This window comes from Bufo bufo, chromosome 2 (genome assembly GCF_905171765.1).
Source record: "Bufo bufo chromosome 2, aBufBuf1.1, whole genome shotgun sequence".
NCBI classification, from domain to species: Eukaryota; Metazoa; Chordata; class Amphibia; order Anura; family Bufonidae; genus Bufo; species Bufo bufo.
Genome location: NC_053390.1, coordinates 10375322 through 10389416, shown reverse-complemented (window position 1 = coordinate 10389416; position 14095 = coordinate 10375322). Strand labels below are relative to the sequence as shown.

The window sequence follows — 14095 nt, the reverse complement described above, 5'->3', positions numbered from 1 at the left end:
GGACTGCCCCCTCTAAAAAGTGACACCATTCTTCAAATGCAAGTTTAATAGCTAACAGTTCCCTATTGCCAATATCGTAGTTCTTTTCTGCTGCAGATAGTTTTTTAGAAAAGAAAGCACAAGGACGCCATTTGCCAGGAGACGGACCCTGAGACAGTACAGCCCCCACTCCCACCTCTGATGCATCGACTTCAACAAATAAAACGCTGAGAGACATCACGTTGGACCAGTACAGGTGCCGAGGTAAACCTCTCTTTTAGAGAGGAAAAAGCAACTTTAGAGGCGTCAGACCATTTAGAAAAATCAGTTCCCTTCCTAGTGATGTCAGTAAGGGGTTTTACAATAAGTGAATAATTTTTAATGAATTTCCTATAGAAATTCGCGAAGCCCAAGAACCGTTGTAGTGCTTTGAGGTTCTCAGGAAGATCCCAATCTAAAATTGCCTGGACCTTCCTAGGATCCATACGGAAACCTGAAGCAGATAAAAAATAACCTAGGAATTGTATCTCCTGAACGGCGAAGACACATTTTTCAATTTTAGCATATAATTTATTCGTCCATAGGACCTGCACTACTTGTCTGACATGCACCTCATGTGTTCTCAGATCAGACGAATAAATTAAAATATCATCTAGGTATATTACCACAAACCTGCCGATTAGATGATTAAAAATGTCATTAACGAAATGTTGAAAGACGGCAGGAGCATTGGTCAGACCGAAAGGCATAACTAGATTTTCATAATGCCCCTCAGGGGTGTTAAAAGCTGCCTTCCACTCATCCCCCTCCTTAATACGAATCAGATTGTAGGCCCCCCTAAGATCAAGTTTGGAGAACTACCTAGCACCCGCAATCTGATTAAACAGGTCAGGAATGAGAGGAAGAGGGTATGGGTCTCGGATGGTTATCCGATTCAATTTGCGAAAATCTAGGCAAGGACGCAGGCCCCCATCTTTCTTTTTAACGAAGAAAAACCCTGCAGCCACGGGTGAAGAAGAGGGTCTGATGTGTCCCTTAGCCAAGCTCTCGGAGATATAATCTTTCATGGCTTGTCTCTCTGGACCTGAAAGATTATATAACCTGGTCTTGGGTAATTTTGCGCCGGGAATAAGGTTAACCGGGCAATCATAAGGACGGTGAGGTGGTAACTTCTGACAACCCTTTTCAGAAAAAACGTCCTCAAAATCCGAAATAAATGTAGGTAGGGTAGTTATGGAGGCGACTAAGCAATTGCTATTTAAGCAATTTTCTCTGCACTGCTCACTCCACTCCAATATCTCCCTGGCCTGCCAATCCACCACTGGATTGTGCGTTACTACTGGAGTGGGAAGCCCCTCCAGAACATAACATGAAAGCATCTCGTTATGGTGGTCCCCTACCCGAAGGTGTAAGTTATGGACAATGTGGGTGAGGTTTCTCTGAGACAGAGGAGCAGAATCAATAGCAAATATGGGAATAGGTCTCTGTAGCGTACAGAGAGACAAACCCATAGTGTGGGCAAAATGGGCATCTATCAAATTTACCCCTGCTCCACTGTCTAGAAAGAAAGAAATAGTCTCCGTCTTATCACCAAAAACAACAACCGCTGGCAACACAAATTGCGATGTACGTATGGAGGAAACGTATACCCCCCGGCTGACATCCTCCACACAGCCTGGGGTTAGTAGTTTTCCGACGGTCTTTTGTTTCTGAGGAAAGAAGGACAGACATTAATGAAATGACCCCTCTCCCCACAAAAAAAACAAACCCCACGCCTACGGCGAGCCACAGGAGGACGGACCTGACGAGTAGTTCCTCCTAGCTGCATAGGCTCGTCCAAGTCCGTACAGACTAACTGCTGCTTGGGAGGGGTTACCAATGGCTCCGGTTTTTTCAACCTGTCCCTAAGGCGTCTATCTATTCGGATAGAAAGGGACATAACCGCATCAAGGGAAAAGGGGGTCTCATATAATGCAAGCGCATCCTTAACCCTTTCGGATAACCCAGAGCAGAACTGACTCCTGAGAGCCGGGTCGTTCCATTGGGTATCCGTAGCCCACCTACGGAAGTCAGAGCAATATTCCTCTCCTTGTAGGAGTCTCCGTAATCTTGATTCAGCCAGTGCGACTCGGTCAGGGTCGTCATATATGACCCAAGGCCCCGAAAAACTCATCCACTGACCGAAGCGCCTGGGAATCAGTAGGTAAAGAGAACGCCCAGGACTGCGGGTCCCCCTGCAGCAGGGAAATAACAACCCCCACCCGCTGTTCTTCATTACCAGAGGAGTAAGGGCGCAGTTTAAAGTATAATGTACAGGCCTCACGGAATGTCAAAAACTTGTCCCTTCCCCCAGAAAATCTGTCAGGGAGAGGGACCTTGGGTTCCGCAACAACCTGGTTACCAGTAGCAACCGCTGGGCTTGCGGTCTGTTGTAACTGATGCTGTTGCTGGAGGACCGACGCCTTCAATCCTGCCACCTACAAAGACAGGCCATGAAATGGTTTGGACAGAGCAGCAATTTGATCCATACTGGATTCTAAGTAGGTAAAAAAAAATAAAAAATTTATTTTTTTATCCTACACAAAAATAAGGGCCAGATATAATGTAATGACCGGCGTCACGCACAGGGAGGGAAAAGGGAAAGCCCTGCCCAAGGGAGAGGGTAAGGTGGTGACCCCTGACTCACCTTGCAGCTGGCACCTGACTGCCCTGACGTCCCTAGACGGGTTCCTCACCCGTGCGGCGATCACGTGCCTAAACCCTGGCTTTCCCTGAAATGAGCCCTATATAGTGAATGGGCCGGTGGGATCGCTAGTCCGCACCACTGAACTAAGAGGGAAACACCAGGGAGAGGACAGACAACACAGACAAACACATACACCCAGGTGGGCGACCACAGCAGTCCACAAAGGTCCAACAGGGATCCGGAGGGTAGCGTTCTGGATCAACAACCAGAGAACGCAGTAACACAGCTCCAGAGGGTCAGAATAGAAGTCCAGGAAGGAAGCTCTATATCTGGCAACCAGAGAAGTGTGAGAGGGGAATATAAGGAGGTTTGGGAGTGCTGGACAAGGAACAGCTGAGGAGAAGGAGCTACGGATCCCTGAGTGAGCCAAAAGGGTTTGCAAAGCAAACCCAGAAAGCTACAATAAGGAAACAGCCCTATCTTACATAGAGCGCGCAGCCAACTGCTGCGACCTCCTGACCCCGGGTACAACGGAGTCAGGCGTGGCTCTTGACACCCTCGTGACAAATGGTCTCTGAATTCAGATATCTTCAAACAAATTGCTCAGTGGAAACAGGTCCAGTGCCAAGATGGAAACATTCCTTTCCCTTTATTAGGCGGACAATCCCTTGGCAGCAAATACCTTTTCCATTCCTTGGAGGTTCAGACTGGCCTACATTTTACCTACAGTTTCCATGATAATTAGGGTATGGATGAAAATCAGGCTAGACCAGACGACAGTACAGCCGTCATACTGTTCGGGCCAGAGAGGTCATGGTTCCCAACATGCAGATGAGTCAAGGGTGTTACCAAGACTTCTCCCAGTGTAGACCCTTGATATGTAAGGCACTCAACTCTGGAAAGATTGAGCCTGACTGTTGCTAGCCTTGATTTCTATCTAGAGGCTTCTCTGATGTAGTCATCAAGATCCTACCACACTTTGGGCCTTAATCTACCAAAAGATCATTTTTCCTAACTCAGTTGAGTCAAGAGTATAACTTGGAGACTTCCCCCACTGCAGTTTGTGTGTGTCTAGGACACTGAACTCTGCGAAGACCTGAAGAGGTTCAGTTTGACAGCCTGAAGTTTGACCAGCCTCTTTAACTATCTTGAAGCCTCTTTGATTAAATCATGAAGACCTTTGCCACACTCTGGTTTGTAATTAATAAAAAGTTCATTTTGATCCTAACTCATTCAAATGAGTCAAAGGTGTATCAGTGCAAATTGTGTGTGTCTAGAACACTCAGCTCTGCCAGAACCTGTGGAGACTCAACAGTACAGCCACTATATCAACCTAATGGTCTCTAAGACATAGTCCTGAAGACCTTGTAGTAGCCAGGTCTCCACTTAGGCTTCCTACAAGACAAATTTGGAAAAGGCCTTAGAGTATCAACCTAAAAAGTCTAAATGTTGCCCATTCGGCAAGTTTATCCTTGTTACAATAGTCCTTGATGAAAAGGTTCCTGAAAGGTTTGCTCGGATCTAGCCTTCCATAGTCAGAATCTGTGTCAAAATAGGACTTGACCTTAATCCTAAAAGTTTTAAGATCATCTCCCTTTAAACCTCTGGAGGAGGGCCCACATAAATACCTAACCTAAAGAGGTTATTTCCATCTGGCCATAACATCTGCCATAAGAACAGGGAGATCCTAGTCTTGTCATCAGCGGATCTGTACTTCAGATTCCTTCTTACTCCAAAGGATTGTTCTTTGGTAACTATAATCAGGTCTCCTCCTTCCAGTGTCTGTTATGAACTTTACTGTAATGTTGAATATCATCTCCATTCCCTAAATCTTTCCAGATGTCCTGAGATCTATTTAGCCTGGAGTAAAGAGTAGGGTTGAGCGAACCCAAACTGTAAAGGATCCTACCTAACTTTAGGATTTTTGGACCCCGGACCCGAACCCAAAAGTTCGGGTTCAGTGTTCGCCGCTTTCTTGCCGCTTTTTGAAAGGCTGCACAGCAGCCAGTCAACAAGCGTCATACTACTTGCCCCAAGAGGCCTTCACAGCAATGCCTACTAATGGCATTGCTGTGATTGGCCAGAGCAGCATGTGACCCAGGCTCTATATAAGCTGGAGTCACGTAGCGCTGCACGTCACTCTGCTGTTACAAGTGTAGGGAGAGGATGCTGCTGGACTTGTGATTTCAAGGAGAGAATAGGAGAGAATCTAACTCAGCGATCCACAGACAAATAATTGTGTGGGTGCAGGGCACTATCGTTTTACCCTGCCCTGAGCTCATTGACCAAAAATACAAACTTTTAGAATTCTGTTAGTTAGGTGGGTGGCGGCCATTTTATGCATGCTCAGTGCACCAGCACTGCATCTGAGCTTTTGGGACATTGCAAATCACAATTTTTTTGGGGGCAAACTACAACATCTGTATTAGTCAGTGTGCAATTTAAGCTAGAAATACACCCATCATTTTCTGGGGTTTGAAAAACACACTTTTTTTTTTTTCAAAAAACAGTATTTGCCAGATCTGCAAGTGTTAAATTCAAGTTTAATATATACAGCATTCATATTCTGTTAGCAAAAAAACACTTTTTGTGCAATCTACAACATCTGTATTAGTCAGTGTGCAATTTAAGCTAGAAATACACCCATCATTTTCTGGGGTTTGAAAAACACACTTATTTGACAAAAAAAAACACTATTTTCAGGCCTTGCAGCATCAGCACGTGTGAAATTACAGGCTTATATACTGCTGTCAAATTCAGTTGTTAAACAAACAGTCGTATGGGCTCCAAAAATTTTGTTGGCAGCCTTTGATGCAGATGTCATTGTGAGATACACCCTTAATACATTTGGGTTACATTCTGAGATTTTAAATACCGCCATTTGGTGCACCAATATTGAATTCAGGCCTACACTGGTTCAGGCCGTGTGAGATCCCCCCTCTACATACAGGGGTTTGAATCAGCCATTTTAAATACCGCCTTTTTGTGCAAAGATATATTTACTTCAGGCCTACAGAGGTTCAGGCCCTCTGAGATACTACCTCTACATACAGGGGTTTGAATCAAGCATTTAAAATACAGCCTTTTTGTGCAAAGATATATTTATTTCCGGCCTACAGAGGTTCAGGCCCTCTGAGATCCCCCCTATACATACAGGGGTTTGAATTAGGCATTTGAAATACAGCCATTTTAAATACCGCCTTTTTGTGCAAAGATATATTTACTTCAGGCCTACACTGATTCAGGGCGTGTGTGATCCCCCTATACATACAGGGTTTTTAATCAGGCATTTGAAATACAGCCATTTGGTGCAAATAAATCTTTAATTCAGGCCTACACTGATTCAGGGCGTGTGTGATCCCCCCTATACATACAGGGGTTTGATTCAGCCATTTAAAATACAACCATTTGAAATACAGCCATTTTGTGCAAATAAATCTTTAATTGAGGCCAAGTCTGGTTCAGGCCGTGTGAGATACACCCTTTACATACTGTCGTTCTTTTTTACTATTAATTAAACACCCATTTAGGGCAAGATCCTAAATTCAAAAAATATGAGGAGAGCGTCAAATAAGGGACGTGGCCCAGGTCGTGGTGCTGCTGGTGGAGCTTCTGTTGCAGGGAGAGGACGTGGTCGATCTGTGCCAGATACACGCACAAGTGAAACCCCTTCCTCAGGTGCGAGTAGGCGACAGAACCTGCAGCGGTATTTGGTCGGGCCTAATGCTGCTCTACGAATGGTGAGGCCTGAACAAGTACAGGCGATAGTAGATTGGGTTGCTGACAGTGGATCCAGTTCCTTCACATTGTCTCCCACCCAGTCTCCTGCTGAAAGACCACAGTTGGCACCTGCAGCCGATGTCCATCAGTCTTTCACCTCATCCCCTTGCAAATCAGCCAAGCAGCCTGAGCCCCAAGTCATGCAGCAGTCTCTTCTGCTTTTTGATGACTCTGTTAGCAGGGTTGCCCAGGGCCATCCACCTAGCCCTGCCCCAGAAGTGGAAGAGATTGAGTGCACCGATGCCCAACCACTTATTTTTCAAGATGAGTACATGGGAGGACCATCGCAGCACGTCTCGGATGATGACGAAACACAGGTGCCAACTGCTGGGGCTTTTGAAAGCGTGCAGACAGACAAGGAAGTCAGGGGTAAAGACTGGGTGGAAGATGATGTGGAGGACGATGAGGTCCTCGACCCCACATGGAATCGAAGTCATAAGAGTGACCGATGTAGTTCGGCGGAAGAGGCGGTGGTCGCACAGAGCCACCAGCACAGCAGAAGAGGGAGTAGGGTGCAAAAGCGGAGCGGCCGTCCTCTAGACAGTACGCCTTCTACTGCCCACCGCAGCAAGGGACCGAGCACACCAAAGCCAGCTCCAAGGAGTTCCCTGGCGTGGCAGTTCTTCAGACAATGTGCTGACGACAAAACGAAAAAAAAGCGAGGCATAAATGTTCTCAACCTGAGCACAACCTGCATGACCAGTGTAAAGGATCTCCTGACACCCCAGCTGGGTACCTCCGTTGATGGATGCTCCCAGTGCCTCCCGAGGACTCCAAGCACTCCGCTCGACACCGATACCACCACAGGAACCAGGAACAGCTCTTACAAGAGCTAGGAGTAATAGCCAGGTGAGTATACACGTTATAGCAATCCCCACACACATGAGAATAAGCTCTATGTTGAATGTACAACAGGAACTCTTTATTGAACACACAGCATTGACTTATATACACATGACATACTGAGGACATGACATAGCAGCCAATCCTGTACAGTTTAAAGACAAAACTAACCCTATTCAACAAACACAATGGCATTGTCTGTGACGCAATTAACAAACACACTGGCATTGTCTTTGACGCAATCAACAAAATACAATTACCAAAACACATTGGGCTCTGCCTGTGATACAATTACCAAACATAATGGGCTATCTTAATCACTCACAGACAGAAACCACACATTTTTCCCAAAACACAGAAAACACCTCAAAACCCCACATATCCCCATAATGTATACATCCATGGATAGCTCTGATCTGGGTGAACAACATATCCCAAAATCACCCAGATCCGAGCAGGGGTTCCCGAATTCCATGGCAGTCACATTTGGCTGGCCGCAAGCATGGCTTTCCTGCCCAAAACAGTTCCACAGATTTAAGCTGTGTGGCCGGTCTGTCTTCTCCTTCAAAGTTAGTATGGGCCATAATCCTGAGGCAAGAGGCTGGCAAACAGGCCCCTCCAAAACCCAGTGGCGAGGTTATTTTCGCCACAACCAGGCATTTAAGTGCAAAGCACGAGCTGCAGTGGAGTAGACACCTCAAAAACCAAGACAGGTCTCTGGCTCCTCCTGCTTCCTCTTCTGCTGCAGTCGATGCCTCTTCATCCACCTCTGGAGTGACAGTGCCACCTGGCACCCCACAAACAGAGGATCTGCCAGCAACACCAACACCTGGGTCACCAAGCATCTCCACAATGTCCCACGGAAGCGTTCAGCTCTCCATATCCCAAACGCTGGAGAGGAAGAGGAAGTACCCCCCTACCCACCAGCGATCCCTAGCCCTGAATGCCAGCATTTCTAAATTACTTGCCTTTGAGATGCTGTCATTCCATCTGGTGGAGACGGATAGTTTTGAAGGCCTTATGGCGGTGGCTGGCCCACAGTACGTCGTGCCCAGCCGCAACTACTATTCAAGGCGAGCCATCCCTTCCCGTCACAACCAAGTAGGGGACAAAATCAGGTGTGCACTGCGCAACGCCATCTGTGGCAAGGTGCACCTGACTACGGATACGTGGACCAGTAAGCACGGTCAGGGCCGTTATATCTCCATAACAGCACACTGGATAAATGCAGTGGCGGCTGGGCCTGAGGCGGATAGCAGTTTGGCGCATGTCCTTCCACCACCGAGGATTGCAGGGCGCTTAAGTTTGCCTCCTGTTGCTTCCTCCTCCTACTCCGCTTCCTCATCCTCTACCAGCTCCTCATCCGGTCAGCGTAACACCTTCACCACCAACTTCAGCACAGCCAGGGGTAAACGACAGCAGGCAGTGTTAAAACGTATCTGTTTGGGGGACAGGAGGAGGAGGAGGAAGAGGGATCATTTCGTAGGGTTTCCGGCCAGTCATTCCCAAGTGGCTCCGAGGGTGGGTTCCTGCACCCACAAACCCAAGGTACACAATTGTCCAGCCAGGGCACAGTTCTGGAGGATGAGGAGGTGGAGGATGAGGAGATGGAGGAGGAGGAACCATGTTTACAGCAGGGTGGCACCCAGACCAGCTCATGGCCATCACTGGTGCGTGGATGGGGGATACAGAGGACACAGACAATACACATGCCTCTGCCCAACGAAAAGCTGTCCTCTGTGGGAGGTGTATCGTGTATCCTTGCACACATGAGCGATTACATGCTGCAGTGTCTCCGCAACGACCGCAGAGTTGCCCACATTGTAACTTGTGCTGATTACTGAGTGGCCTTCTTTTTACATTTAGTACTAGACTGGTTGCCTACTCTTGACATGTGCATGTTTTATTTTAATGTTAAAATTTAACTTTTATTAGTCACTTCTTATATAATTGGTGGATGCTTATTTCTATCTAACCTGCTACTTTAAAACTATCTACTGAGACTCCTTGTGTGCTGTATTTGCTTTCTTGGAAGCACAAGGCAAAGGCAGAGGACGAGGAAGAGGTCACCAATGCAGCTGGGGCACCGCCAGCACCTCAGAAGGCAGGGTTAGCATGGCCGACATGTGGAAAAGCTACAACAACCAGCACCACCAGCTGATATGGAAGGTCTTAGCAGGAGGCAGCATTTCACCAACATGGTGGAGCAGTATGTGTGCACACGCCTACACGTACTGACTGACGGGTCTGCCCCCTTCAATTTCTGGGTCTCCAAATTGGGCACATGGCCTGAGCTTGCCCTTTACGCCTTGGAGGTGCTGGCCTGCCCTGCAGCCAGTGTATTATCTGAACGTGTGTTTAGCACGGCAGGGGGCGTCATCACAGACCAGCGCAGCCGCCTGTCCACAGCCAATGTGGTCAAGCTCACGTTCATTAAAATGAACCAACCAGGCCTGGATCCCACAGGACTTGTCTGTACCTTGTGCAGAATAGACATTTATACCACCATCAAACATACATTCTTGTACTCAAGTCAAGTGCAATGATTCTTTGTTTTATTTTATTTTTATTTGTCACAATATTTTGAGGGCTACCTACCCCAATAATAAATTTAAAAAAAACATTGTTGGCTGCCTCCACCTACAACACCACATTCACCGCCTCCTCAACCTCCGACTCCATATCCACCTCCTTCTCTGAGTTGCAGGTTAATAATTTGTAATTTTTAGTTATTTTATTTTAAGTTATTTCCCTATCCACATTTGTTGCAGAGCAGTTGCCATGCTCTTAAGCACATTTTACTGCCTTTTACATCCCTCTAGCCTTTTCAAGGACTATTTTATAGCCATTTTGATGCAAAAAAGTGCCAAATTTAGTGCCCTAAATTGAAAAAATTCTTATTTTCAATTGTCGGGTGACATCTTACCATTTTTGGCGTATACAAACCCCTTCTGAGCCTGGGTGACAGGGGCCTAAATCTCTCAAAATCCTCTGTTCTATTGCTGGATGACATGAACCACCTTTTGCCGTGAATGAACCCCTGCTGTGCCTGGGTGACAGGGGCCTAAATCTCGCAAAATGCTCTGTTCTATTGCTGGGTGACATGAACCCCCTTTTGCCGTGAATGAACCCCTGCTCTGCATTGCTGACAGGGAACTAAATTTAGTGAAAACATCTGTTACTGATCGGAAGATGCGCGACTACAAGCGCACGCTGCTGATAGCATTCCCACCTGACAGCGGGGCACAGTGGAAGCACAAGGGCGAGGGCAGAGGAGGAGGATGAGGTCGCCAACGCAGCTGGGGCACCGCCAGCACCTGAGAAGGCAGGGTTAGCATGGCCCAAATGTGGAGAAGCTTTGTCAGCCTTGGAGGTGCTGACCTGCCCTGCAGCCGGTGTATAGTGTGAACGTGTGTTTAGCATGGCAGAGCGCATTATCACAGGCCGCAGCCAATGTGGACAAGCTTACGTTTATTAAAATGAACCAGGCTTGGATCCCACAGGACTTGTCCGTACCTTGTGCAGAATAGACATTTATACCAGCCTCGACCATCTATTCTTGTACTCAAGTGCACTTATTCTTAGTTTTATTTTGTTATATGTCCCAATATTTTGGGGGATACCCCAATTTAAAAATTAAAAATAACACAAATCAGTGTTGGCTACCTATTCCTCCTTCACCGCCGCTTCCGCCTACCCCGCCAGGTCAACCTACACTGCCACATCCACCCATCCACCGCCTCCTCAACCTCCTACTCCTAAATCCAGATTATTCCCACCTGACAGCGGGGGCACAGTGGAAGCAGAAGGCGAAGGCAGAGGAGGATGAGGTCGCCAACGCAGCTGGGGCACCGCCAGCACCTGAGAAGGCAGGGTTAGCATGGCCCAAATGTGGAAAAGCATTGTCAGCCTTGGAGGTGCTGACCTGCCCTGCAGCCAGTGTATAGTGTGAACGTGTGATTAGCACGGCAGAGAGCATTATCACAGGCCACAGCCAATGTGGACAAGCTTACGTTTATTAAAATTTTCCTATCCACATTTGTTTGCAGAGCATTTGCCATGCTCTTAAGCACATTCTGATGCCTTTTGCAGCCCTCTAGCCCTTTCCAGGACTATTTTAGAGTCATTTTAGTGCCCAAACGTTCGGGTCCCCATTGACTTCAATGGGGTTCGGGGACAAGATCGGGTCCCGAACCCGAACTTTTTTTTCAAGTTCGGCCGAACTCGTCAAACCCGAACATCCAGGTGTCCGCTCAACTCTAGTAAAGCGATCAGGAAGGTTGAGAATTTATTACTTAATTTCCGAGAGGAACAATAAGCTCTCACATGCGCCATAGCTGCCAGGTGCCTGATGTTTCATACAGCAAACACCAGCAGCTAATGTCCGTGACTGGCGGTAACAATGATCTCAGACTTTTAACCCTTCAGATGCTGTGGTCAAACATAAGGATCAGGGGAGCCGGATGCATTGTGCGGCTGCCTCAGTCCTCCGTAATGAACTGAAGCTGCCACATGTTAGCTCCTATGATGCCCCTGCCTGTGGCAGAGCTTCATAGGAATACATTGTAACTCTCATACACTCCAATGTTGGTGTATGAGAGAATCAATCTGATGATTGCCTTTTTATAGTTCCCTATGGGAACTATAAAATACTGTAAAAAAAAAAGTTTAAAAAGATATGACAAATCGCAAAAAATAAAAAAATCTAAATGGTTGATTACACATTTTTCGGTGCCTTCACCTCCCACAAAAAATTAAATAAAGTAAAATTAAATAGAATACATTTTAAAAAGTGATCAAAAAAATACCCCAGAATGGTATGAATGAAAACTACAGCTCATCATTAAAAAAAAAAAAAAAAAAGAGCCCTCACATAGCTCCGTACACATAATTACAAAAAAGTTATAGAGGTCACAAATATGGCGATGAAAAATTTATTTCAAAGTTTTTTTTCAGTTTTAAAAAGGCAAGAAAAACTATACATATGTGGAATCGCCGTAATTGTACTGACCTGGAGAATGAATTTAACAGGTCAGTTTTACCGTATAGGTTACACCATAAAAACAAAACCTAAAACTGTTGCATAATTGCGTTATTTTTACCATTTCACCCCACGTGGAATTTTATTCCATCTCCCACTACATCGTTTGCAATATTAAATGGTGGAATTAGAAAATGCAACTTGTCCGCAAAAAACAAGCGCTCATACAGCTATGTAAATGTAAAAATAAAAAAGTCCTGGAAAGGCAGGGAGTAAAAAAATAAAATGCAAAAAAACCCACCAGGGCTGAAAGGGTTAACTGTAAGGTTTAAAATATAAGTCATGAACAGAATATATGTCTTCCTAAACAGGATTTATCAGATGTTTTATAGAAGCCGTTATGTGACATCAATTAAGCTTTTATATCCAAATATAAAACCTGAAATGAAAACAATGTCTATGACCCAGTGATATATTGTTTCATTATATTGCGGCCATATGGCTTCTCTCTTGTGTGACTTCACTAATGACCCCTAATTATGGTTTTAGAAGCAAAAACATTTTTCTCATTCTGAATGCAGCTACTCTCATGTGTGATTTTTCTTATGTTTTAGAAGACTTGATTTCTGTGTAAAACATTTCCCACATTCTGAACATAAATATGGCTTCTCTCCTGTGTGACGTCTTTCATGTATAACAAGACCTGATTTATCTGTAAAACATTTCCCACATTCTGAACATGAATATGGCTTCTCTCCTGTGTGACATCTTTCATGTATAACAAGACCTGATTTCTCTATAAAACATTTCCCACATTCTGAACAAGAATATGGCTTCTCTCCTGTGTGACGTCTTACATGTTTAACAAGATCTGATTTCTGTGTAAAACATTTACCACATTCTGAACATGAATATGGCTTTTCCCCAGTGTGAAATCTCTCATGTTTAACAAGATCTGATTTGTGTGTAAAACATTTCCCACATTCTGAACATGAATACGGCTTTTCCACAGCGTGAATTCTCTTATGGTAAACAAGATCCGATTTTTGTTTATAACATTTCCCACATTCTGAACATGAATACGGCTTTTCCCCAGTGTGAATTCTCTCATGTATAACAAGATCTGATTTCCGTGTAAAAGATTTCCCACATTCTGAACATGTATATGCTTTCTCTCCTCTGTGACGTCTCTCATGTATAACAAGATTTGATTTCTGTGTGAAACATTTCCCACATTCTGAACAGGAATACGGCTTCTCTCCTGTGTGACTTCTCTCATGTATAACAAGATATGATTTCCGTGTAAAATATTTCCCACATTCTGAACATGAATATGGCTTCTCTCCTGTGTGGTGTCTTTCATGTATAACAAGATTGGGTTTCTGTGTAAAACATTTCCCACATTCTGAACACGAATATGGCTTCTCTCCTGTGTGACTTCTCTCATGTTTAAGAAGATCTGATTTCAGTGTAAAACTTTTCTTACATTCTAAACATGAATATGGCTTCTCTCCTGTGTGAATTCTCTCATGTATAACAAGATATGATTTCTGTGTAAAACATTTCCCACAATCTGAACATGAATATGGCTTCTCTCCTGTGTGACGTCTTTCATGTTTAACAAGATCTGATTTCTGTGTAAAACAATTTCCACATTCTGAACATGAATACGGCTTTTCCCCAGTGTGAATTCTCTCATGTAAAACAAGATATGATTTTCGTCTAAAACATTTCCCACATTCTGAACATGAATACATTTTCTCTCCTTTGTGACGTCTTCGATGTGTAGAAAGTCCTGAGCCGTTGGTGTATTCTTTACCACAATG

General features: G+C 45.1%; 1 protein-coding gene across 1 annotated transcript in view; it reads right to left on the bottom strand.

Annotated features, from left to right (window-relative positions):
• Positions 1–14093, bottom strand: part of LOC120990612 — a 658216-nt gene extending 644123 nt beyond the window's left edge. The window contains 1 exon segment of the mRNA XM_040419532.1: positions 12889–14093. Coding sequence (XP_040275466.1) covers positions 12889–14026 — 1138 coding nt within the window. The 5' untranslated portion in view covers positions 14027–14093.
• Positions 14094–14095: the final 2 nt, after the last annotated feature.